Source organism: Topomyia yanbarensis, chromosome 2 (genome assembly GCF_030247195.1).
Source record: "Topomyia yanbarensis strain Yona2022 chromosome 2, ASM3024719v1, whole genome shotgun sequence".
Classification (NCBI taxonomy): Eukaryota; Metazoa; Arthropoda; class Insecta; order Diptera; family Culicidae; genus Topomyia; species Topomyia yanbarensis.
In genome coordinates, this window is record NC_080671.1 from 375,281,970 (window position 1) to 375,308,607 (window position 26,638).

The 26,638-nt window shown below is 40.9% G+C and overlaps 1 protein-coding gene across 1 annotated transcript; it reads left to right on the top strand.

The window, feature by feature from the left end:
• Positions 1–7,291: 7,291 nt before the first annotated feature.
• LOC131680764 (CLIP domain-containing serine protease B4-like) lies at positions 7,292–26,373 on the top strand. Its single transcript, XM_058961474.1, has 5 exons — positions 7,292–7,358; positions 7,421–7,584; positions 7,642–7,919; positions 25,627–25,922; positions 25,987–26,373. Exons 1-5 carry the CDS (start codon positions 7,292–7,294, stop codon positions 26,286–26,288), a joined length of 1,107 nt encoding a protein of 368 aa, XP_058817457.1. The 3' UTR covers positions 26,289–26,373.
• Positions 26,374–26,638: the final 265 nt, after the last annotated feature.

Genomic DNA, 26,638 nt, shown 5'->3' on the forward strand with positions numbered 1-26,638 from the left:
TCTATCGTACAGTTTAAGTATAACCAATCAACATCGAATGTTACATATTTAACCAAACCGTCTTGCTTATCCGGGCATTTTATTTGTAGTAGGTGATCGAATCCAACTTTAACTTATTGGGCGTCTATTCGTCAAGTCCATTCCGAAAATACTTCGATTCTGCTAAACATGGAATTCAACATGGCAGAACCATCGACCAGTGGTATTTGATCGTCAAGTACATTCCAATAACATGTACCCTTGTTATTGAAGTGCTAAATATGTACAAAAAATGCGCTTGTTTCACAAGAAATTTTGCGCGGAATTTCACATGGGATTTAAAACGGATTTTCGCGCGAAATTTTGCGCGTGATTTCACGCTGAATTATGCAAGGAATTGCACGTGGAATTTCACAAGAAATTTTACGAGGAATTTCGCTGGAAATTTCACACGGATTTTCACGTGAAATTTCTCACGGAGTTTTACGCAGGATTTCGCGCGGATTTTTTCACAGAATTTCGCGTGGTTTTCCACATGAAATATCACGTGAAATTTCACACGGATTGCTGAGGGAAATTTCGCGAGAAATTTAACACGGGATTAGAGTAAGGTGGGGCAAAAGTGCGCACCTAACAGTTTTCGTAAAATAACTATTGGCGGAAAAGCACTAGAAAATCGGCATGATTACAAATTAATACTCTCATCACACATTTTCAAAACGGAATACTAGATATCTCTTGGTTTTGCTTGTAATCCGAGAAATAGTTATTTTCTTATGAATACGCAATACCAGGGCAAAAGTGCGCATAGCACGGGGCAAAAGTGCGCACTGATTAAGTAGCCTATTTATTTCCACCCATAAATTAAACTAATCAATTTTAGAATATCCATCCCCTCTTACTCTTCCTTCCCCGATCAGAATGAAGTAACAAGATTATAACAGAACACAATTTCTGTAACATATTTTGTTATAAATTTGGTCTCGTTAGTAGTTAAAATAACAGAAATTTACAACAAGTAACAATGCGAGATATAGTTTTGAAATATTTCTGTTATCTGTTTCTGATCGGGTCATAACTAAAAAGTACCCCTCCCTCTGCCTCGGTTGATGTTGTTCAGTTTTCCATTATGTTGAAAAAACTTGGATGTTTCATTTTTTAGACAATGTTGTACGTGATCAAACTGTCACCCCTGGTAACACCATTATTTGTCATAGTTGGGTAGATCACTACAAGAATTCTTGCTAATATGCTATTTATATTGGAAATACATCTTTATTTACATATTCATAGTTTTTTGTTTCTTTTTTAATTACTCTGAGCTTTCGGCACTCTATATTTTCCTTGGAACCAGTTATGCTTATGCTTTTGTTTGTAAACCGCTCATATCAGTCATAATTTAACCGGTTAGCTCGCAGTTAGTGCTGGTCCCTTCTTTAAAACATGTAAGAATTAGTTCAATTTTTATATAAAAAGCTTCATTCGCGTCGGATATGCTATGCGCACTTTTACCCCACCGTCAGTTTTCTAACTTATTAAATTGTTACGAAAATTACTGAATTTTTTTTCATCAAATCAAATATATTTCGCAACGAACCATATGTTGAATATTTTTAGGGTACTGTAGTTTTGTAGATCCTGATTTATTCAAACAGCCAATTTATGATTCCTAAAATTCAAAAAATTATATCAATGCAGTGAAAAATGGTCCTTCCCTTCCAAGCCACTATGTTCAAATTTGTCATGCTTATATGTGCAATTAATTGACTTAATGATACACTAAATCCATACAGAATTCCCAGGTTCTAGCGCTTATGTGCTTCTAAAAGTCCTATGCGCACTTTGGCCCCACGCGCACTTTTACCCCACCTTACTCTAGACGTGAAATTTCACCCAGAATTTCACGTAAAATTTCCCTCGGATTTTCAGGCATTTTGTGTGAAATTTCACATGGAATTTCACGTGAAATTACACACGAAATTTTACGCGAAATTCCGCGCAAAATCTCATACGGAATTTCACGTGAAATTTCGCGTAGAATTTTGCGCGTAATTTAGCACGAAACTTCAGGCGGAAGTTCACGGAGTTTCACGGGGAGTTTTGTGCAGAATTTCGCGCAAAATTTCGCACGGAGTGTCGCCAGGAATTTCACGGGGAATTTCGCGCGGAATTTCGCACGGGATTTCACGAGGAATTTTGCGCGGAATCTCACACGAAACTTAAGGCGGAATTTCATGCGGTATTTCACGCGGAATTTCTCGCTCGATTTCACACGGAATTTCACGCGGAATTTTACACGAAATTTCACGCGAAATTCCAAGTGAAATTTTGCGCGGGATTCCGTGCGGAATTTCACGTGGAATTTTAAACGAAATTTTACGAGGAATTTGGCGCGAAATCTCACGCGGAATTTATTATATGTAGAGTTCGACTATGACGGTTTACTGTAATTTTTTAATTATTTTTGACGGCTTAGTCTGTCTTTAAAGAATTAGTAGTTGTAAGTACAACAAAATGTTTTAACGACATTCAATTAGCAAGGTACTGGAAAGTGAATTATATTTTTTCAATATTAAGAGCCATAGTACTCAAGGGAGAGCAAGGAGTTGAAGGAAGAATGTTTTGAAAAGCACTTTCCAGTCTATTACTAATTGAATGTCGTTAAAAAACATAAAAAAGGAAAATTGACTCACTCTTAGTCGTTATTAACGGAAAAAGTACAACAATATGTGAACTACGAAACATCAGACTAATAAACGCAATAAATCCTGTTTTCCCTGAAGATTGAGCTAAGCAACACCGAAACGTCGGACAAAAATGAAATTACGTTTCACAAATTCTTTAAAGACTGACGAAACCGTCCAAAATAATTAGAAAATTACACATTAATTTCACGCGGAATTTCATGCGGTATTTCACGTGGAATTTACGCGTAATCTCACGCGGAATATTTCGCGCCATTTTTTCCTCATTTTCACATGAAATTTTACGCGGAATTCCACGCGAAATTTTGCACGGAATTTCTCGTGGAATTTCACCCGGAATTTTATGTGGCATTTCACGTGAAATTCTGCGCGAAATTACACTTGAAATTCCGCGTGAAATTCCGTGTGAACTCCCGCGTAAAAATCCGCGTGATGCTCCGTGTGAAATTCAGCGTAAAATTACGCGAGAATTTCCACGTGAAGAACCGCAAGAAATTCCGTGTGAAATTCCGTGCAATCTCGCAAAAAATTCCGCGCGAAAATCCGTGTGAAATTCCGTGTGAAATTCCGTGTGAAATTGCGTGTGAAATTCCGTGTGAAATTTTACGTGCAATTCCACGCAAAACTTCACGTGGAGTTTCGCACGAATTTTCACATGGAATCTCACACGGAATTTCGCGCGGAATATTATACGTGTTTGCACTGAATTTCACACGGAAATTCTTGCGGTACTTCACGTGAAAATTCTTGCGTAATTTCACACGGAACATCACGCGGATTTTCATGCGAGATTTCACACGGGATTTTACGCGGAATTTCAAGGGGAATTTCGCACAGAATGTTGCACAGTATTTCGTGCGGTATTTCACGCGGGATTTTACACGAAATTTCACGAGGAATTTCACGCGGATTCTCACACGGATTTTTACACGGAATTTCGCGCGAAATCTCACACGCTGAATTTCTCCCTCATTTTTACGCGGAATTTCACGCGAAATTTCGCATGAATTTCTCGTGGAATTTCACGCGGTATTCCACGCGGAATTTCACGCGGAATTCCACGCGGCATTCCACGCGGAATTTCGCGCGGAATTCCACGCGGCATTCCACGCGGAATTTCACGCGGAATTCCACGCGAAATTCCACGCGGAATTTCACATGGAATTTGTCGCGGAATTCCGCAAGGAGTTTCGCGCGGAATCTCATCCCCGGAATTTCATGCGGCAATTCACGTGAAATTTTTCATGTAATTTCACGCAGGATTTTCTGATGGAATTTCGCACGGAATTTCGCGCGGAATTTCACGTGGAATTTCGCGCGGAATTTCGTACGAAATTTCTCGCGAGATTTCAAGCGTAATTTTGCACGGAATCTTATACGGGTTTGCTCAGAATTTCTACAAGTTTGCACGGAATTTCACATGGAAATTCTTGCGGCAATTCACGTGGAAATTCTTGCGGCAATTCACGTGGAAATTCTTGCGTAATTTCACGCGGAATTTTACACGGATGACGCGGGATTTCACACGGAATTTCACGCGGAATTTCAAGTGGAATTTCGCGCAGAATTTTGCACAGGATTTCGTGCAGCATTTTACGCGAAATTTCACACGAAATTTCACGAGAAATTTCACACGGATTTTTACACGAAATTTCGCACGAAATCTCACTCCCTCATTTTCACGCGGAATTTCACGCGAAATTTCGTATGAATTTCTCGTGGGATTTCACATGGAATTCCACAAGGAATTTCAAGAGGAATTTGTCGCGCATTTTACATGAAATTTTTCATGTAATTTCACGCAGAATTTTACGTGGAATTTCACGCACGATTTTCACGTGGAATTTCGTACGGCATTTTGCGTGGAATTTTGATATATGTTTTCAATAGTATGCATCCTTCTACTCAACTGCGGATACGTGAGGTCACGAAAGTTGCATGATCAATTTCCATTGCATGCGAACTAGTAAAAAGGAAACATATCGCAGCTGTTGTGCGATCGTATTACAGGTGCTATTTGGCACATGTCGAGAAAAACGATTTTTAAAGTTGGAGATTGAATATCTTGAATTTTATAAATGATAGAAACAATTCAGAGAGGACATTACATGCACGAGCCGCAGTTCAATGTGCTTGGATCGTTCACGCACAAGCGAAACTTATGTACGCCACTTTGCAGTCACGTAGTTATGTGTCGCTTTAGCTCAGTCAATAGGAAGGTATCTTCGGTGAGTCATTGATTGTCGGTTCAAGTCCTGATATTATTCAACGAAGATTTTTTATTTTTTACCCTTTAAGTGCATAATTTTACATGCATTTTTATCTGTGTTTTTTGCGACAATATTAAATTGATTCAATGAAACTATTGTGTTTCTGAAACTGTTGGATAATATCTTTCATATGATAATCTATTTGTGGTAGAGAGTGTTACTGTGTTCGCTCAATCGGTGGGAGAAGAAAAAAAATGTGTTGGCCAAATTCGAACCGCCTTTTTTGCCAACTAATTGCAATGTTTGTCAAATTCAAAGATGGATGGATATTGTAGACTGAATTAGTTATAAATTTAGAACGAAAAACTAGAGCTAGACAGCGTGAGCGGAAAGAAATGCAAAGAAATCCTGGGTGGATGAACGCCGAAATATTCATTCAATACCTAACACACTTAAAAAATTCACTCGAGCTTCAGAAGATTCGCCAGTAGGGACATCGATCTTTGTGCAAAATTCCCAAACGGGAAACATTTTTGGATAAAACTAAATTTTTGTGCATAAGGACAGAAGATCCAACATAATGTATAGTTTTCAGTGTTACTGACGAAGAGAATCCGAAACAAGCTCCAAGCTACTGAACTACTGAGCGAAATATTAAAAGTATAATTTACGAAGTGCGGAATTTGTCCACTTAATGACGATGTATTTCACGATACCTACTACCTCCCATCTTCAGTCACAGACAAACCGGAACCACATCAATTGCTGGAAGTTGAATCTTCGGATTTGGATGACACTTTCTCAGATATTCGGCCGATAATATTTATTATTATTTATTAGGTACATCAATAATCGATATTTAGGTTCGTGGTACTGTTGTAACCTGCACGAACCATCCTGCTCGTTCTAAAGCAGCAAGCGGAATGGTAGCATCAGGCCTGTCCAAATTCAATGCGACGGATCTAAATTCAGGCACTTCATTCAACTAGTAAATCTACTGTAATGATGACTATGTGAATATGGAGCATGAAGCTTGGTAAACAGCAGAAACGGTCCATTCTATACAGGACGTTGAATGACTTACGCATCTGTGTATTGAGGATCAAGGACAAATTCCTGAACTATATCTTGATCGACGACAAGCCCAACAATTTAATGATTGAGAGTTTCTAGACAAGATCTACGAAGGAATCGCAAAATATGGCGTAAAGCTCATCATTGTGGACGCAAATTTTCAGCACGAAACGGTAGATGCCATTCCAAATAAACAGCAAGGAACGCTGGCAAAGACTTTGGTCGAGCTTATACAAATTCGAGACGTACCGGCTGTATGTAGCAATCCGTAACGTGACTGAGGTGATCAAGTCTGGATACCAAGGATAGCAGAAAATAATCCCTCTATAAGAGAAGCCACTGATTCATGGTCAGTTTAATTAAAAGACATATTTTTTTAATGTTTCACTAAAAGTAGCACACATAAAGTTGTGCGAACTGTGCTGTGTTGTGTAGAATTTCTGGAGTCAATGGTATAACGGAATAAATCATTAATGGTGACAAGGTCCCTCAACCCGCGAACCGTTGTATATACAGAAAATCTGATATGCTCAAGACCTGAAGTACACTGCCAAATAAACATTGCAATGTTTGTTCAGAAGATCCATTCGAAATTAACAATAACGATCATTCATCACTGACAAGTAGCTTCCAACACATAATTCCGATTTATTCCAGTTTACTCTACCTGTGTTTATCTGTCCTACTACGCGATAAAATTGGCTAAAAACAAGTACTCTTCATTTCTACAGAAAAAGTTGCCACTGTCAATAAACACAACAACCGGACAGTTTAGCAGCATCACTTCCAGGAGCCATTCGAACTGGCACTTCGGCTTGGAGGTGGGTCCATGTAAATTATCGGGGCTCGCCAGTTACTCCGTCAGGCAGGTGTCTTCTAATTGGTTTATTACCGGGGATGATTATGTACAAACGGATAACAGATTTCTTTCCTGCCTCGGTGTGACGTTTCTGATCAGATATCTGATCTTGTCAGGTACGTGCCCCCTCACCAGAACTAGATTGGTAGGTATTTGTTTAATCTTAGCATTGAGCCACTTAAAATGGATGAGAACGTGCTCCGGCAACTGGCATTCCTGCCCGTAGGAATAAATGCCAGAACAACGAAACGATGCTAACGACCCGCGCACACCTCTTCTATTATGCAAATGAAGCCCAACTCAACTCGGCTCTGTTTTTCGGCATTTCATCAACCAGGGCACCACATAACCCTTTAAATCTAGCAGGCCCGCTTGGTATCCAGTTTCAGTAGTGGCCGAGATTTGCAGCCGTCAAGGTTGTGCGAAGTTTGGTGTAGACTGTGTTCCGGTGATATACGATCTCGATGATTCTGAAGTACCGTTTCTCGCTAGCGTTTGTGGCATTCATGTGCTTGAAAGGATGTGATTTTGGTTAGGATCATTTCTTCCAATTAAGTGAAAGTGTTTGAGATTTCTTTTGTCTTGTTTGTTAGCTCCTCATGAGTGGTGCGTTGACCAGAACGGTTATCCAGGAAAATGTGTCAGACAATCGAAATGTAAGGCCCTTTCGCAAACTTTTCGACCCCCGATTTGGTCATTCCGTCGTGGCAAATATTTGGGTAACCATGTCTGCGGAGGGTACGGGTACACGCCCCTTGTAAGTAGTCACTAATTGCGTAGTGTATTTGAATCTTGGACTGATCGATGTTCCTAGGTTTGCTGCGTAGATCACACCGATGAGAACGAACTGCAAAACATCCAAGCGAATTTGGCGGAATCTTCGTCAATTGTTTCCTCGGTTATGCCGCCACTGGAAAATCTAGTCAACGAACCCCAACTGACCAGTCTGGGTGAGTTCCCGTGGTCGGCGTTGATTCAGTACAGAAAACTGCACGGGTTTATCGGATTCCACTGCGGGGGGACGTTGATTCATGAACGCTACGTGATAACAGCCGCTCACTGCATTGTGGCAATACCCCCGATTTGGAAAGTGTAAGTGCAATGTTATAAAGAATGGAATGGTCAAAAAGTAGTCGGACAATATTGTTCTAAATGTCTATTTAATTAAAATGATTAACGAAATTCCACTTGACGGTGGCGATGCTTAAGTGATAAACGGAACTGATTCTCACTCCAGCGTACTTGGATTCAATTTCAACCAAAGTCGTTGGGATTGTCTTAAGTGAAATATATCTAATCACGTTTTCCTTCGTTGATTTAGGTCCGTGTGCTGATGGGACGATAAATTCAAATTTCCAAACTAAATTTTTTTTGGTTTTCCTGCTTACTCCCGAACTGTAAGTTTTATTATTTCCATCATGCTTTGCGCGTAGGGTTACCACCCCTCCGGATTTGACCGGGAACCGCCGGTTTTCGGGAGCGATCTCCGAGCCTCCGGGTTTTAAATCAATTTCTCCAGGATCGATAGAAAGATTGATAATTTCACGAATCGAGTATAGTGCATTTACTATTACTCTGCTTCAGATGAGTTATCCAAATATTTCTGATTTTGTATGCTAAACGACGAAAATAAATAAAAAATCAAATTTATTACAGCTTGTAAAAACAATACTTCGCTATATGTATACAACAGTAAAAATTTTGCGAACTATAAGTCACTCAAAACAAAGTTATTCTCCTACAATTTTACGAAATCACTTCGCTGTTGTGTTGGTGATGCCTATCTGCAGCTTCATCAAGGTATGGCGGGTTTGTTCTAATCTAAGTGGCTAGGTCAACATAAAACAAGTTCTCCCGGTGTTGTTGCTGCTCATGCAGTGACCCCCAACTGTTGGCAATGTAAGTGAGTTTTGCCCCTTTGTTGGAACGTCTGGTGACGAATTACCAAAGCCACAGAGAGCTTCTCCTTCTCCTGTTAGTTGTGGAGGAGAGCAATGCTCGTTAGACTTATCCTCCACAGCGAGAGTTGCTGGTGTTTTTGTATTCTTTGCGCTTAGTCAGGGAAGTGAAATTCTACACCTAATTAAACCAACAAACCGTTCACCAACGTGAGAAATTTTTTAGCTTTATTGTGACGGTATAGAGGAGATCACTCTACGTTGATTGCGAGGTAATTTTGAAAATTTTCCAATCAACCAGGACTAAATTTCATAACAAATTACAAAAGGAATTAAAAAGCATATTCGCAGACGAGTCGACAGGACACACGCCAAAAGATCTTCACTATGGATTTAGTTCTAACTATTTCAATGCGGTAACAGCAGCAGCATTGGAATAGGTATAAAAAACCATAATGAATATTTTTTGTGACGTGTGTCCTGTTGGGTCGTGTGCAAACAGCTTAAAGTCTAAAATGTCATGCAATCGCTTTGATTCCACTTTCTGTTTACTTAGGCTTCTAGTTCTCAGGCCACTAAAAATCTTCGGGTCAACGCCTCTCCAGAGGTGGAAACCCTATTTGCGCGGTTTTCGTATTTTCATATATTATTCAGTATTCCACAAACCACTAGACGTCCGACTTGGTTATCAGCTTAAGCTGGTGCAACCACCCCTGGTTGCTACTCCGTTATTGATCGGGACTATCTGAATATTTTTTTTTTGAGAGTTGTACTACTGGATCTGTAAAGTTAGGTTCTCAGAAGGGCTTCCCTTTAGAATCACACACTACAATTGCAGACGAGACAGGCAATGGCGCCCACTAAAACACTGCTTTAGGCCGATTGTAGCGGGCCGTGATTCTGAATGTAATATTCATTGCACGGTTCAGGGATGCGTGGGCGTAGAGACTACACGATCGCGTGTATCATCGCGATAGTCTCGAGTATTTGTACGTTAATGTGTTTGGTCGCGTGTGCATTTGTATGTCGCGTGTGTCGTGTATGTAACTTCACGTGTATATATTCTATTTTAAAACCGTGTGCCTTTAGCATATTCGTGTGTGTTCTAGAATGATCGCGCGCGGACCTTGAATCTGATACTTGATACTTTTTCGTGTACGACGGTTAATTCGTCGTGTACAGATTCTAGAAAAAAGTGGGTTCTTCCATATTACTCAAGTTCCTAGTCATGTCGCCTTGGAACGCGTTGTCTAGTGGATATGAGCTTTATTTTTTGATTGGTATAACTGAATGTATGAAATCAAGTTGCAAGAATGGAGGGAAAGGATTTCCGAACGTGACCGATTCATGTTTGCGCGATCGCGGGCGTAGGTGTGCGTAAATGATCACGGTTTAAGCCTTCATATGTTGACGTGTTTGTCGCGTGTGCTCGCGAGTATGTGACTTCGAGTGTATAAATTCGATTTTGTAACCCATTCATTTTATGGCCATTCATATTCGCGTGTGTTCTTGGATGACCACTCGGACCGTTATTCTGATATTTAGTTTTCGGTGTACGGATCACATTCTGACAGAGAGTAAGTTACCGCATATCGCTAGAGTTCCCGGTCATGTCCCCATGGAACGTATTGGATATTGGAGTTTTTTTTAATTTCTTAATATTATTTTTTTTGTTTCTATTTTATTGATTGGCATGGATAAAGTTCTGAACGTGCCCGGTTCATGATCGCGCGAGCGCGGGAGTTTGTAGGTTGACGCTTGAGATCGCGTTTGTAAGTTTATGAGTGTTGAGACCAGAGTTAAAAATAATCGAAGCTCTTTTTTGACGGCTGAAAATGAACCTGATGCGACTCGCGGTGAATAGAAAAAATATTCATTCAAATATCCATATTATTCATTCAGTTGAATATCGTACAATATATTCATTTCACTAATTATTTAGGAAAATGTTTTCTAATGCCGGTAAAGCATATGAAACAACAATCATCATCGCTTACATTGTGCCAGGGCCTACTTTGATGCGTTTGATTCGTTGCTGCACGGCCGCTTCGTGTAATAATCGTAGACGCATGAAAATCTGCATGGATGAATGGGCGGTTTGTTCGTTTGACGTTTTCAGCTGGGTCACTGAATATTGAAAATGAATGCGGCTGAATATGATCAATTTTCATTCAATGAATTTGAATATTTTAACTCTGGTTGAGACGTTCACCTTATTACCGGGGAGTTATCATGTTTGCGAGATAGTGGGCGTAGGTTTCTTGGATAATCGCGAGGGGCTCAAACGTTTGTATGCCGACGATTTTGTAACATATTTGCGAGTATCCTCGAATGGTTGCGCGAACCGTGAGTCTGATATTAAATTTTCGGTGTACGGTTCAGATTCTAGCAGAAAGTGGGTTCTCTTATATTGCTATCACGGTGTTCCTAAAACCGTTATTAATTAAAAAAAATTACCATAAATTTGGCATACGGCATTCGAAAGATACAGTATCCAAGCATCTTCTCAGTGAATTTCAAAATGATCCATCGAGGGATTCGAGAGATATGGCGATTTGAAGTTTTATGATACGTTTCATAAGGCTACCAGCAAACACCCACGGGTTTGGTCCAATCTCTATAAACAAAAAAATATTTGTCTACTTATTTAGTACATGGCATTCGAAAGATATAGTAATCAAGTATATCCCCTGCAAGTTTGAAAATATTTCATTGACGGAATGGAAAGTTATAACGTTTTGGATGTGGTATGCGGTCATAGATGGGTTTTCTGCCCAGACTTCAAGCGTGAATCCATGTTTGTCCATTGACTATTTAGATCGTTTATACGTGTCGCGATTTTTAAAGGAAACCCTTGCGATTTAATTACATAAATATAATGTACAAATGGTGTTATTTATATGGTGCACTGAAAAAATATGAAAATAGGATTTTTTACCAAACGTTAAATATAATGTGTAAATTAAAAAAAATAGATGAAAGTCGGAATATTTACTTCAAAAGGCCATATCTCAATGGTATGTTGACTGATTTTAATTATTTTTTCATTATTGAACAGGTAGACGTTTCATCGTTAATTTTCATCAAGAAGAATATAAAATAGAGTTGTCTACATAAATAAATAGACAATATAATTGATCTCAACTATATGTATTATAATTATTTAGTGATTATTTTTGTATTAAAAATAGCGGCCTATCAATTTTTATATACTAGTTGATTGCAATTGCTGTTTACCACAAATTATGGATATATGAAATGTTAAAACTAACACAGTCGTGATTCGCTGGTCGCTCAATTTTTAACAGGAGCCGCTTTTTAGTTGGACCTCCGCTAGTTGGTCCATTGTCGACATCTGAATGTCAAATTCTCATGTTAAATTCAATTCGACAATAAAACTGACAATAGAGATATGAGCAGATGAACTTGTACTAATAACATCCCCTTTGATCCCCCTACTAATAACATCCCCCAGTTTTAACATCTATCAACCCAACCAGCGAATCACGATTGTACAAAATTTCCAACACAAACCGTATCATAACATAAATTGATCTGAATCAGCAAATACCTTCATATTTTTGAATATATGTATTGAATTTATGATAATATTTTTCCATGATTTGTAGTTTGCGTTCATTGCATTCAACTAATGTATAGAAATTGATAGGTCGTTGTTTTGAATACAGGTAAACTTCGATATAACGTACATCTCTGTTTAAAAATTGTACGTTATATCGAAGCATGCAAAATGTTCAAAGAATTGTTGTTCGTGGTACTTTATTTTGTAGAATTTTGATAACGCGTAACTAATTTTGAAAATCTTACCTACCTAGCAGTGCGAAACAACTTTTCTAATAAGAAAATTATAGTAGATCCATAAAAAAGATGACATAATCATTTTTTTGCTTATATGAATTAAATTTATTGAAAATATTCTTTTTTTATTTTGATTTTAGAGGTTTTAACCTTCGGGTCATTGGCCTCTTTGTTGGGTTGGAGAAATCTCTTTAGAAAAATCTCTAACACTATGTGCGGGGTTGGGAATTGAACCTAGGTGAGCTGCGTACAAGGCAATCGTGTTACCAACTACGCTATCTCTACCTCCGAAAATATTCTCTATTCTGACTCCTTTCCTAATTATTAAATCATTAATTATTATTTTGTCTGGGCTTGTAAAGTGATTTTAATGTTCCCACCGCCTGCGCCTCATACAATAAAAGCAATTTATGAACTTTAATCATAAGAATAGAGTATAAAGATCCACTTGTATCCACGATTCAAAAATTTCTGAAGATATATTTCAGTCCGCTAACCGATTTCCTAAATACCCTAACCGGTCGTGAAGCGTGCACAGTTGTCCGTGTAACTACAAATATGACCTCTGATTCTTTTTGTGGCATAGCATGCTGTGGAATTTAAACGTTATCATTCGGCCCAGAGAATCAGATTCCGCAGCCCCGAAACCAATCAATAATGGTCACACAAATATTATCAATTTTAGTTTTCAGTTAGAACTTAGAGGAGACCGGGGCTAGTTGGCTGTGTTTTCACTTTTCATTTTTTACCGCTTTGATGTACCTAGATTTTGCAAAATAGAACACGTGGCATGGAAGGGCAGACTGTTGGCAACATCTCTGAATTTTATTTAAAATGTTTGATGCATTGTCTCCATTTTTAGAGACAAAAATATGTTACGTAGAAAAACCGCCAACTTACCCCGGCCCCAGGGTAAGTTGGCGATATGTATAGATACACCATAAAATAAGCAATCAAATGAAGAATCAAATACTTCATGGGTCCTTTTGGAACATGCTGAATGTCTTTTCAAGAAAACCGTATATTAATCGACATTTGCTATTATATTTCAGTCTCAATATCCCGGAATATTGACATTGACGCGTACTCCATAGCAAATTTTTATAGCAAGCAATAGCAAATTTTCGAAATTCTTCAGGTGACTAGCCGAAGTAAATGTTTCCTGCATTGACAAGATACACAAGAAAAAGATTTTCTTACTTTGGAGTGAATTCCAGAAATAAAAATTTTTGCATCGTAAATAGAACCGCAAACTTGCCCCGCGAGCAGCACCGCCATCACCCTAAATAATACAGTGTTTAAAATTTAGGAAATTTACTAGGTATGCTCGAAAACACAATATCGCCCAGAACTTCCACAATACAAAATGTTTTGCAACCAAAACAAATTGGATAATGGGTCTCGCATAACTTGAGGTACATAACGAGAGGCTGTGCTATATGTCTAATAGAAACGGAGAAAAAGGGATTCCGCCAACTTACCCCAACTGCCAACTTACACCAACCGCCAACTAGCCTCGGGCTCCCCTACTGATATTGGGTTATTTATTGAGATAAATGGTTGGTTTTAATAAATCACGATCAAACGCAAATGAAATTGAAAAAACAAACGGTCTCGTAACCTTCAATGAAGTAGCCAATTCCTAACATGCTCATTAGAAGCCCAATTAGTACGTTTTAAGATTTGGTATAACATACTGAATTCTTAAAATATGGAATACATGCGTAATTCAAGATAAATTTGGACCTGAAAAATAAATTAAAAAATATGTACGTTATATCGAGGAAAAATGTACGTTATATCGAATGACGCTATATCGAGGGTACGTTGTATCGAGGGTACGTTGTATCGAAGATTACCTGTATAAAGATATTTACTAAATAGTGATAATACATATAGTTGAGGATAATTAAGTTGTCTATTGTTTGAAGTAGCCAACTCTATTTTATATACTTCTTGATGAAAATTAACGATGAAACGTCTACCTGTTCAATAATGAAAAAATAATTAGAATCAGTCAACATACCATTGAGATATGGCCTTTTGAAGTAAACATTCCAACTTTCATCTATTTTGTTTAAATTACACATTATATTTAACGTTTGGTAGACAACCCTATTTTCATATTTTTTCAGTGCACCATATAAATAACACCATTCACATTCTGGTAGAAAACCCATCTATGACCGCATACCACATCCAAACCGTTATAAATTTCGATTCCGTCAATGAAATATTTTCAAACTTGCAGGGGATATACTTGATTACTATATCTTTCGAATACCATGTACTAAATAAGTAGACAAATATGTTTTTGTTCATAGAGATTGGACCAAACCCGTGGGTGTTTGCTGGTAGCCTTGTGAAACGTATCATATAACTTCAAATCGCCATATCTCTCGATTCCCTCGATGAATCATTTTGAAATTCACTGAGAAGATGCTTGGGTACTGTATCTGTCGAATGCCGTATGCCAAATTTATGGTCATTTTTTTAGTTAATAACGGTTTTAGGAACACCGTGGCTAGGGTTCCCGGTCACATCGCCATGAGAAGTGTTGTGTAATCGGTATGAGCGTATTTTCTTAATTGGTCTAGCTAAATGCATGGACCTAGGCTTCTAGGATCGAGGACATACTTCCGGACGTAACCGATTCGTGATCGCATGAGCTAGGGCCTTTTTGTAAGTTCCCGCATGAGACCGCGTTTGAGAATGTATGAGTGTTCACTATCACTGAAGTGTAATCATGTTTGCGAGATCGCGGGCGTGAATGTGCGTGGGTGATCGCGAAGAGCTCAAGCGTTTGTATGCTAGCGTATTTTTCGCGTGTGCTAGCGTGTATGTGACTTCGCATGTATACATTCTGTGACCGTAGTACCATTCACATATTTGCTTGTGGTACTGAACGATCGCGCGAGTCGTGAATCAGATACTAAATATCAGTGTGCGATTCAGTTACTAGAAGGGAGCGAGTTCTCTCGTATCAACTGTAGTTTCAGGTCATGTCGTCGGTGTTCGGTGTTATCTGGTGGATATGAGCGTCATCTTTGACTGACCAACCTGAAGGCGGGTGTAGAATGGCAGTATAAGAATCGAAAAGAAGAGATAAAAGGCAATGGATGAGAAATGTAATTGATTAGACAGGTTCAAGATATAGCTGAAGTTATAATCATCACATGACAAATATACTTGTTGCGTTGCGTTGCGTTGCATAAGCACGGTATACTTCGTAGATTGCAGACTGATGACTCTCATTTCCAGCCAGACTACTTGAGGAGCATTGTTTGGAAATAACAATTAATCCAGTCCAAGCGAGAATGTGTCCTGAGAACCACCATTGTGGGCCACGACCATCTTTACCGTAACTTGGGATATGAGAAAGGAAATGGTGATGTGGTACTTACTTAACGAAAGGCCCCGACTCAGTGACACTCCCATAAGTACCACAGATTGGGTAGTGGGGGGGGGGGGGGGGGTTAGTCAGGATACGCCTCAAGCAAGCGATGCGACTGAGAATATATTTGAGTTTATTGACTGTAGAATACGTAAATGTTCGAGATGTTAAGGCGGTTAAACTCTGAGTAACCGTTTATCGAGAGTTTGTTTCATTGAAACCAACTTGAACTCCGGACAGCCGGCTGTCGGGAGTGTTGTCGACAATATAAAATGGACCATAAACAATGAGTTTTAAGGGATGCGTTAGTCTTTAGTCTTCGCTGAAATTTGAATTGGAAAATTGGCATTGTGGACCGCAAAGATTGTCTAATACTAGCTAACTCTCTCTCATATTACCACGTTCTTTATCTCCTTGATCTAATACGAACCGAATGATTTCAGTTTTCCCTTTTTTTGTAGGAGCACATTACTGCCACTACATGCAAAAGTATCCATGTTCTATGGAATTTCTTATATATACATGGCACAATCGTCCGTAAAACGACCGAATGCGTCAAAGCACATGACGTGCTCCCCATCCCATTTATGTCACAATTTGTCATAGCTCTTTCCCCCAATAGCGCGGAAGAATTTATAAATGGTCCTTTATAGGTATTATCACACGCTTATTGAGATCCCGTAACTTCAAATTTTCCACCTCGTTCGAGAAAACGTTGCGATATTACAATGAAGATGCGAAGCAGAAAAAATATCGATGCTGCTTTACCTACTAAACGATATTAATATCATGTACGAATCAAACTCCCACTATCTCCAAATAGTAAGTACTTACTCTTAGCTCAATATAATTGATTGACGATTTAATGGACTAAAAGTAAACAATTATTATGACAATAAAACATTTGTTCCTCGTACTGAAAAGATTGCCGCAAATTGGTAATTGGTTTTAAATTGTTCTTGCGAATTGTTAACCCTCATACATAATTCAAAAGTCATCATTCACTCAGACAAGACCATGTGTATTCCCCACGCGCAAATACCCAGTGGATTAATTTTCTAGTTGCATCGAATATTCCATTTTTACATGTGTTTCAAAAAGTAGCGTCCAATATATAATTCAATAACAAAATAAAATAACTGTTTTGCAATCGAACCTTTACCAGAAATCTACCTGATAATGGAGGTTTAACATAACTGAATGTTTTTAAGCCGTTAGCCCCCCCCCCCCTAATGGAAAAGGCTGCGCACGCCTATGCATGGGTTTTTAGTGTTTCTTGAATTCTCATTTGAACGAGTTCATACTTATGACCTATTTATGTTTTTTGGCTACATTATGACATCCGGAAAATCTGGAACATCGATGGAACTTGGAACAATTCATGAACCATTGTCATAGCGTTCTAAATTATTTTTGGAATATTACTCATAAATTCGGGAATATCATTCGCATCGTACTTGTGACCGATTTAGACTCTATTTGTATCGTTTCGGAAGATCCGGAACTGGCTCTGGGATTCTATGGTTGCCTCGTAAGTTTTTACCTTTCTCATATAAAGAAAGGCTATGCAATCACTGTAAAAATCGACTTTTTAACCGAGGCCCGGAGGGCCGAGTGTCATACACCATTCGATTCAGTTCGTCGAGATCGGCAAATGTCTGTGTGTGTATGTATGTGTGTGTGTATGTGTGTGTGTCATTTAAACTCACACAATTTTCTCAGAGATGGCTGAACCGATTTTCGCAAACTTAGTTTCATCTGAAAGGTATAACGCTCCCATGAGCTGCTATCGAATTTTTAGTTGATCCGACTTCCGGTTCCGGAGTTACGGGTTGAAGAGTGCGGTCACACAGCAAATTCCCATATAAACTGGTACCACCATGATGTTAAAATGATGTAAAACATTTTAACATTGATGTAACATTACTCTAGTTTGCGGGTCTGGACCCTAATGATCAATTAAAGCAGCTTTGACCACATTGGCCACCTATGACGGTTCATGACGCCCCCGGCGAACCCGCCAAGTTCCTAAGCTAATATCACACCCATTCCCCAAATGAAAGATACAGTAATACCATTGACTGCTGCTGAATTTCATTCGCTTGCTTCCGGAGTTACATGGGTGTTAGTAAGGATACACTGGAATTTCCCATATAAATCGGTACAATCCTAATACCTCAGAGGCTAAAAACTATTGAAATGGTCACCAAATTACTTCTAATCGCAGATCTGAATCACTGATTGCCAATCAAACATTCTTTGAATATATTGTCCACTATCGACGATTCCGGAAGTTCGGGCATATTCCACAATTAAAGTTACATCGGTTCTTCGGTGACTTCGGTCGATTTTCTCAAACCAAGTCTCAAATGGAAGGCAAAATATGCAGTTGAGTATTGCGTCACCGCCCCTCCCCCCTCCCCCACCTTGCCCTTACACCTCCCTCCTTCATCACTCCCCTTCCCTTGGACCACCCTCACGCCCGCATTTCCTTCATCCACCCCGTATACCGAAATAAGATGAAGGATTTCTGACGCATCATCCACTCCCACTCTACTAAACCCCCATTTCCTCCACTTTCAAACCCATTCCACTAACATTTCAAAATATAATCACATGAAGATAACATTGAACTCATGCTGATTAAGCTAATTAAATATTATTCTTTTGCCTTTCTCATATAGAAAGGTTACGCAATTGCTCCAAAAACCGACTTTCTAACCGAGGCTCGGAGGGCCGAGTCTCATATAACATTCGACTCAGTTCGCAAAATATCTATGTGTATGTATGTGTGTATGTATGTATGTATGTATGTTTTTTTTTTGAGAGCAGTAAAAAATTTTTCAGAAAAACCCTGAGTGAGGAAAAATGTACAAAAACCCCATTGTCAGGGAACGGGTTTGGGCTGCCATCACCCGACCCACTAAAAACCACTGCTCTTGCCCAGAACCTGATTCCTCCTCGGCACTACCTTACGGCATTACTTCGGGGAGGGGTTTTTATGTGCATAGCACACACTCTAATTCAACTACTTCCTAGTTCGTTTCTTCCGTAGGGTGACAGCCCCACTCCTCTACACACCACCAATTCTCTACCATCCACACAGACTGGCAAGCTCTGCATGGCAGTCGGAAAGCTGGCTGTGAGTCGAGGCTTAGTACTCCTCCCCTACGAGTACAGTCTGAGCGGCAAACTTCTGACTGTCTAATTCACCGAGCCCTGCGGCTCGCTTGTGCCGGTTAGCACCGCAACTCCCTTCTCGCACCATTCAACGCCGTTTACTCTTTGAGCACCAGACTTGTTCGCGAACTACTCGGTCTAGTCCCCGACGATGGACCTAGCCTACTCCGACGGAGAATTCCCCGGCGAGAGAAGTTCTCCCGAAACCGAGCCAACCAACCAGATGTCGAGGTCAGTTCGGCGATTCCGGTGGAGCAGAGCGTCCGGTTCGCTGATGCCCCGACGACCTGCGACTGGTGGTATTTCGTCGCGGTCTACTCAGTCTAGTCCCCGGCGGTGGATCTAGCTTACGCCGACGGAGAGTTCCCCGGCGAAGGAGGCTCCCCCGGTACCGATTCTTCTTTTGTTTTAGCACCACAATTTCATGAGCTATTTGGCTTCCTCTCGTTCCGTTTCGCCCGATCTACTCGATCTAGTCCCCGGCGGTGGATCTAGCCTACTCAACGGGCCATACAGTAGGTGCTGAGGTCTATCCGGCGATTCCGGTTGGAGCGTAACTTCCGGTTCACCCGCGCCCCAACGACCCACTGCTAGCTCTGCGACGCGGTCTACTCGGTCCAATCCCCGGCGGTGGATATAGCCTACTCACGAGCTACCCGGAAGGATGTCGAGGTCGGTTCAGCGATTCCGGTGAAGCTTGACGTCCGGTTCCCAGGCGCCCCGACGACCCAACTCGGTGCTACATCACGCACTACTCAACTGGCGGTGGACCTAGTCTACACAGTTGGAGAGTTCCCCGGCGGCGGAATTTCTCTCGAAACCCGATTTGCGGTTTCTTGTTGGTCTCTACGCCACTTCCTCTGCAACTCGGAGAGTATGCTCGAGACCACTCTGTTGACAGCGTCCCAGGTATGTTCGTCACGGCACATCTCTTCGACGATATTGTCTGCTGTCATACCAGGTATACCCCTACGAACTTCTTCGAATCTAGGGCATTCGAAGACCACGTGTTCCGGTGTCTCCTGCACGGTCGCACAACCCGGGCAAAGGGGTGACGAAGCATGTCCAAACCGATGCAAGTACTTCCGGAAGCATCGTGCCCGGACAAAAACTGCGTCAAATGGAAGTTCACCTCTCCATGCTTCCTATGTACCCAGGCCGATACATTTGGGATGAGTCGGTGGGTCCACCTTCCTTTCTCCGCGTTGTCCCACTCCTGTTGCCATTTAGCCATTCCACGTCCTCCGCCAGGGTAATGCAGATGGGGATCATCCCGGCGATAACGCATACTGCCTCCGACGATATTGTTCTGTAGGCACTCGCTACTCGTACGGCCATCAGTCGGAATGTCCTGTTTAGCTTTTCACGGTTCCGCTTGGTTTTCAGCGCAGCACTCCAGGCAGGAACCCCATATCGGAGTATCGATGACGAAACAGTAGATAGCAGACGTCTCGTGCTGCTTCTCGGACCGCCGACGTTTGGCATGATTCTCGCTATTGCATTCGTTGCCTTCGCCGACTTTTCACAGGCGTAATCAACGTGGTTGTTGAAGCTCAACCGGTCGTCGATTATAACTCCCAATTGCTTCAATGCACGTTTTGATGCAATCACGTGCCTTCCGACGTCGATCTGCATCCGTTGGACCGATCTGCAGTTACTGACCAACAACACCTCCGTCTTGTGGTGAGCTATTTGCAGCTTGACCCCGTTCATCCAGCTCTCGATCGCGTCTATTGTCTCCGTCACCGACACCTCCACTTCTTCAAGTGTCTCACCCATCACCGTTAGTGACACGTCGTCCGCGAAACCTACGATTTTCACTTTCCTAGGCAGCTGCAGCGTTAACACCCCATCGTACATCCCGTTCCAAAGGGTTGGACCGAGAATGGAGCCCTGAGGAACGCCCGCTGTGACACGCAATGACTTCTGTCCTTCGCTCGTCTCGTACAGTAGCACTCTGCTCTGAAAGTAGCTCTTCAGGATCTGGCACAGATAGTCGGGAACCCTCATTCTATGCAGCGCTGCAGCGATGGCTTCCCAGCTGGCACTGTTGAACGCGTTCTTCACATCTATCGTGACCACAGCGCAGTATCGATCTTCTCTTCGCTTCTGTTTAGATGACTTCTCGGCACTCTCGAGCACTATCCGAATTGCATCCACTGTCGATGCTCCTTTGCGGAAACCAAACTGCATCTTGGACAGTCCGCGCTCACCTTCCGTGAATTTCGTCAACCTGTTAAGAATGATCCTTTCCAGGAGTTTTCCGAGTGTATCCAGCAGGCATATGGGTCTGTACGAGGTCGGGTCGCCAGGTGGCTTCCCTGGCTTCGGCAGCAACACCAGCTTCTGGACCTTCCACATTTCGGGGAAGTTGCCTTCATTTAGGCACTTCTGCATCACTATCCTGAACATGTCCGGATATGCCAGGATCGCAGCTTTCAGTACCACGTTTGGTATTCCATCCGGACCAGGGGCTTTCTTTGGTTTTAGGCGCTTCGATGCTTCTACTAGCTCGTCGTTAGTCACTTGCCGATCCATGTTTGTTCCTTCTTCCTCGCCGTGCGGTGACGGTGGCCATATAGTTGGATCGTGCTTCGGGAAAAGACCCTCGACGATTATCTTCAGCTTGCTCGGACACATTTCGGCTGGCGTCGTCGGACCCTTCATTTTCGCCATCACGACTCGGTATGCGTCACCCCAGGGATTGGCGTCTACTTCTCGGCATAGCTCCTTGTGGCACTCTGACTTGCTATGTCTGATCTCCCGTTTTAGAGCGGCCCTAGCTTCCCGAAACGATGCCTTATGCTCTTCTCTATCTGGTTCCGACCTTGCTCTTTGGGCCCGCCTTCTGGCTCTGAGACAAGCAGCGCGTAACGTACTAAGCGTCTCGTTCCACCAGTAAGCTGGACGCCGTTTGTTGCGTGGTTCCAGTTTTCGCGGCATTGTGGCGTCACAAGCCGCCACAATCCTTCTTGTTAGGTCAGCCGCATCCACGTTCTCGGTCCCGCCGTTCGGCCGAAGTGCCTCAACAAAGAGGTCTTTGTTGAAGGCTTTCGTCTTCCACTTTCGTTCGCCGGTCACCCTTCTCTGTACTGCCACGGGGTTCCGTTGGCCGATACGGTAGCGAATCTCCTGGTGGTCACTATGCGTATACGTTTCGCATACTCTCCAATCCATGTTCGCCGTCAATGAGGGACTACAGAATGTGACGTCTATGATGGACTCCCTCCCGTCTCTCCGAAATGTACTAACAGAGCCTTCATTGCACAATCGTACGTCTAACTTCGCTAGAGCTTCCTGCAGGATACACCCTCTTGTGTTGGTTACTCTACTGCCGCATTCCACAGCCCAGGCGTTGAAGTCACCACCAATGACTACCGGCTTCCGATCGATCAACTGCTCGGTTAACTGCTCCAGCATTAGGCTGAACTGCTCTACTGTCCACCTTGGGGGAGCGTAACAGCTACATACGAAGATGCCGTTGATTTTGGCTATCACGAAACCCTCATAGGAACGTTCTACCACTTCTTGGATAGGGAATCTTCCCATTACTTGTATCGCTGCGGTTCCTGATCTATCCGCCACCCAGTTACCGTTATTAGGGGGGACTTGATAAGGCTCTGCGATCAAAGCGACATCGCACATAGTTTCTGTCGTAGACTGCCACAACAGTTGCTGTGCGGTATCACAGTGATTCAGGTTTATCTGGGTCATCTCCATCACCGTTGGCCTGCAGTCGCCTTCTTGTACGCTGTATGTATGTATGTATGTATGTATGTATGTATGTATGTATGTATGTATGTATGTATGTATGTATGTATGTATGTATGTATGTATGTATGTATGTATGTATGTATGTATGTATGTATGTATGTATGTATGTATGTATGTATGTATGTATGTATGTATGTATGTATGTATGTATGTATGTATGTATGTATGTATGTATGTATGTATGTATGTATGTATGTATGTATGTATGTATGTATGTATGTATGTATGTATGTATGTATGTATGTATGTATGTATGTATGTATGTATGTATGTATGTATGTATGTATGTATGTATGTATGTATGTATGTATGTATGTATGTATGTATGTATGTATGTATGTATGTATGTATGTATGTATGTATGTATGTATGTATGTATGTATGTATGTATGTATGTATGTATGTATGTATGTATGTATGTATGTATGTATGTATGTATGTATGCATGTATGTATGTGTGTGTATGTGCGGATTTGTTAACAAAATGTCCACATCGATTTCTCGGAGATGACTGAACCGATTTTTACAAACTAAGATTCAAATGAAAGGTATAATATTCCCATAGATTGCTATTGAATTTCATTTTCAACCGACATCTTGTTCCGGATTACGAGTTGAAGAGTATGGTTACAAAACAAAATGTGTTGATTTGTCCACAACGGTTTCTCGGAATTTTCTGAACCGATTTTGACAAACTTGTTTTTAAAAGAAAGGTCCATCAGCTGCTGTTGAATTTTGTGTGGATCCGAGTTCTGGTTCCTGAATTACAGGGTGATACGTACGATCACGCAGCAAATCCCGATTCTAACGAATTCTGCGATGAATGTAAAAAGGTGAATTTTTTTTCCAAAATGTAAACACAACTATTGAATTTGTAGATCTAGGTCGCCAACAGTTATTCAAAGTCTCTTTGGCCACACTGGCCACCAACGACGGATCCGGAATCCGGTTATATTGGTTTCTCGAAAATGGCTAGACCGATTTGATCAACTTAGTCTCAAATGAAAGGTGTTTCGTCCCCGGAAACTGATATTAAATTCCATCTCCATCCGACTTCCGGCTCCGGAGTTACGGGTTGTGGAGTGCCATCACATAGAAAACTCCGATTCAAACCGATACCGCGATGAATGCAAAAAGGTGCTCTTATATATACTTACCAGGTGTAATAAGAATGAAAGACATTTCCATAATGTTATATTGTACGAACCAGCTATCAAATCATAGTTTGGAGAAATGAGAAAGGCACAATTGCACCTCTAGGTGGATTAAAACAGGTTTTTTAGAATTATTGTTGCAAGAAAAATTGTGTTTATGTCCGGACCAAAGACCCTATTTGTTAACTAGCCAATTCTAACCCGGATCATCCGAAAGGTCAATAGGGCTCTGACCCAGTCACAAGTACGAATTTATGCGAATGATATATTTATGTAAAAGCTCGTCTAAAATGGCATTAACACTGTGACTTAACTATTGACCCTAGAGCTCTGAGATATTTTCTAAATACCTATAAGGGTGGTTTTCGAAAATATCCCAGAGCTCTAGGACAAAGTTCATTAATTGATCAGCTGCGCGGATGTTCCAGATCTTCCGGAAAGTCATTTTGTGGCCAATTTTAAAGTTATAACTACGAATTTATGCCAATGCAAAAAAAAAATCGAAAATCTTCTGAGCTCAAGAACTAGATGAATTGACCAATTATACGAATGTTCCTGATCTTCCGGATGAACGCAGAATCCAGGGTCAATAGTTAAGTCACAGTGTTAATGTCATTTTAGACGAGCTTTTATATAAACTTTCAAGATTTTAACAAATTTTTGGGATCAGTTTTATTGATTGAAATACAATTATTTCGCCGGAATCGGCATTGGTATTGAAATCTGGAACGTCCAAGGTCTGTCATATCATGTACAAATTTAATGGCTCGCGGTTGTATGGGAAAACTTCAAAATGATTTAAACTAGCGAGCACAGCACTGTGTGAGTTCTTTTTGTGGTCCCAAATTCCTGTGCAAAATTTGGTGGCGTTGGTTGCTTCCCGGGTTAGCGCATTGCGTTCAAAGTTTATATGGGATTTTATATGGGGAAATCAATTATTTTGCATTTTCGTTAATAAAGACCGCTATTTCACTGAATATGAAAAACTCATGGCTAGTTACCGTCTTCGACAAAGTTGTTAACCAAGGTTTAAACTATAGTTTTCTAAAGCTGTTTTTTTCATATTGAATGAAATAGCGATCTTTATTACCGTAAATGCAAATGACCACAAAAGGAACTCAAAAAGTGTTGTGGTGAAAAATGTCATATTTGAACCACTCTAATATACATTCTTATTTTTGTTTTGTTTGTGTTTATTATTAATATTTTGTCAAAGAACCTGTGATTTATGATGACTGTTATGCATACATCTATGTATGCAAAACATGACCCCCATTCGGCACCGATTCCCACTAGCCAACCTGGTCAAAAACGGTAATATTTACCATAATCTGAAAATTTAAACTCTAACACAGAATGTGGGTACAGGTTCATATAGATTTGACTGCAAATGTGTCTTAAAACTGAGTTCGACATCGGGGTCAATATGACCCGCTATCACCTTATTCGTTACAAAAAGTTAACGCCTAAAGAAGGCTACAATATACGATAAAAACAGATGAATCAATTATGGATTGACTACTTTATGGCCGATTCCTACTTCCGTTCCGATTCCACACACCACTTTCGATTGGTTTCAGATCTCGCGTTCGTCTGGGAGAGTACGATACAAAGAACGGAGATGTAGACTGTGTGAATGGTCTATGTGCCGATATGCCCGTAGACGTTGATGTCGACCAGGTACTAGTCCACCAGAACTACACCCCGCGGCAGGTCAGTCAGTACCACGACATCGCATTGATTCAACTAGCGGTGAGTGTTCGGATGACAGTCTTCATTCAGCCAATTCAGCTGGCAACGGGCGAAATGGAAAACATGATGATGAACGGTGCTCCGATGGCAGTTATGTCCGCCGGATGGGGTAGAACAAAAACGGGTAATTGTCCAAAACTGTAAACTCTTCCAACATACCACGATCTTTTATTCATATATTATATTAGGAAGTGCCAGCAACGTGAAGCTGAAGGTTCGACTGGATATCAATGACTTCAATGCCTGCACGGAGGCTTACCAGCACGCAGGGGCACAACTGCAAGATACGCAAATGTGTGCTAGCGAGTGGCGTGGAACGGGTATCTGCAGCTGCGACTCCGGAGGACCTCTGATGGCGCAGATGAGCGATCGCTACTATCTCGTCGGAATCGTTAGCTTTGGGCCAGCCAATTGCGGTATGAAGGACGTACCGGGAGTGTACACTAATGTAATGCGATATACCGATTGGATTTATAGCAACATTAGCTAGAATTTATAGGATAGGAAAAAGATGGTCCAATTTGGTCCGCGATACCTTCATTAGCTACAGAACATCTCAGGAGTATTTCTGAACAGCAAAACAATCACTGTCGATTTATCTATTAAGAACTTTTACTATGCCCGAGTTTTTATCAAATGATTAGATACGTAAATAAATGTTTTTATACCAATGTATGCCATAAATTAACTAATATATGAAAAAATATTGACGCGTTTTTTATGACGAATAGACAAGAAAAGAAATAGAAATTTTAATAGCTATGAAAATGTATTAAGTGGATTGAAAAGTCTCGGTCCTCACGATATATTTATATACGACACGGACCCATAATATTTTAC

Coding starts and splice junctions, on each gene's coding strand:
- LOC131680764 (XM_058961474.1), top strand. CDS start 7,292: ATGATTCTGAAGTACCGTTTCTCGCTAGCGTTTGTGGCATTCATGTGC. Junction 7,585..7,641: donor GGTACGGGTACACGCCCCTT/GTAAGTAGTCAC, acceptor CGATGTTCCTAG/GTTTGCTGCGTAGATCACAC. Junction 7,920..25,626: donor ATACCCCCGATTTGGAAAGT/GTAAGTGCAATG, acceptor GATTGGTTTCAG/ATCTCGCGTTCGTCTGGGAG.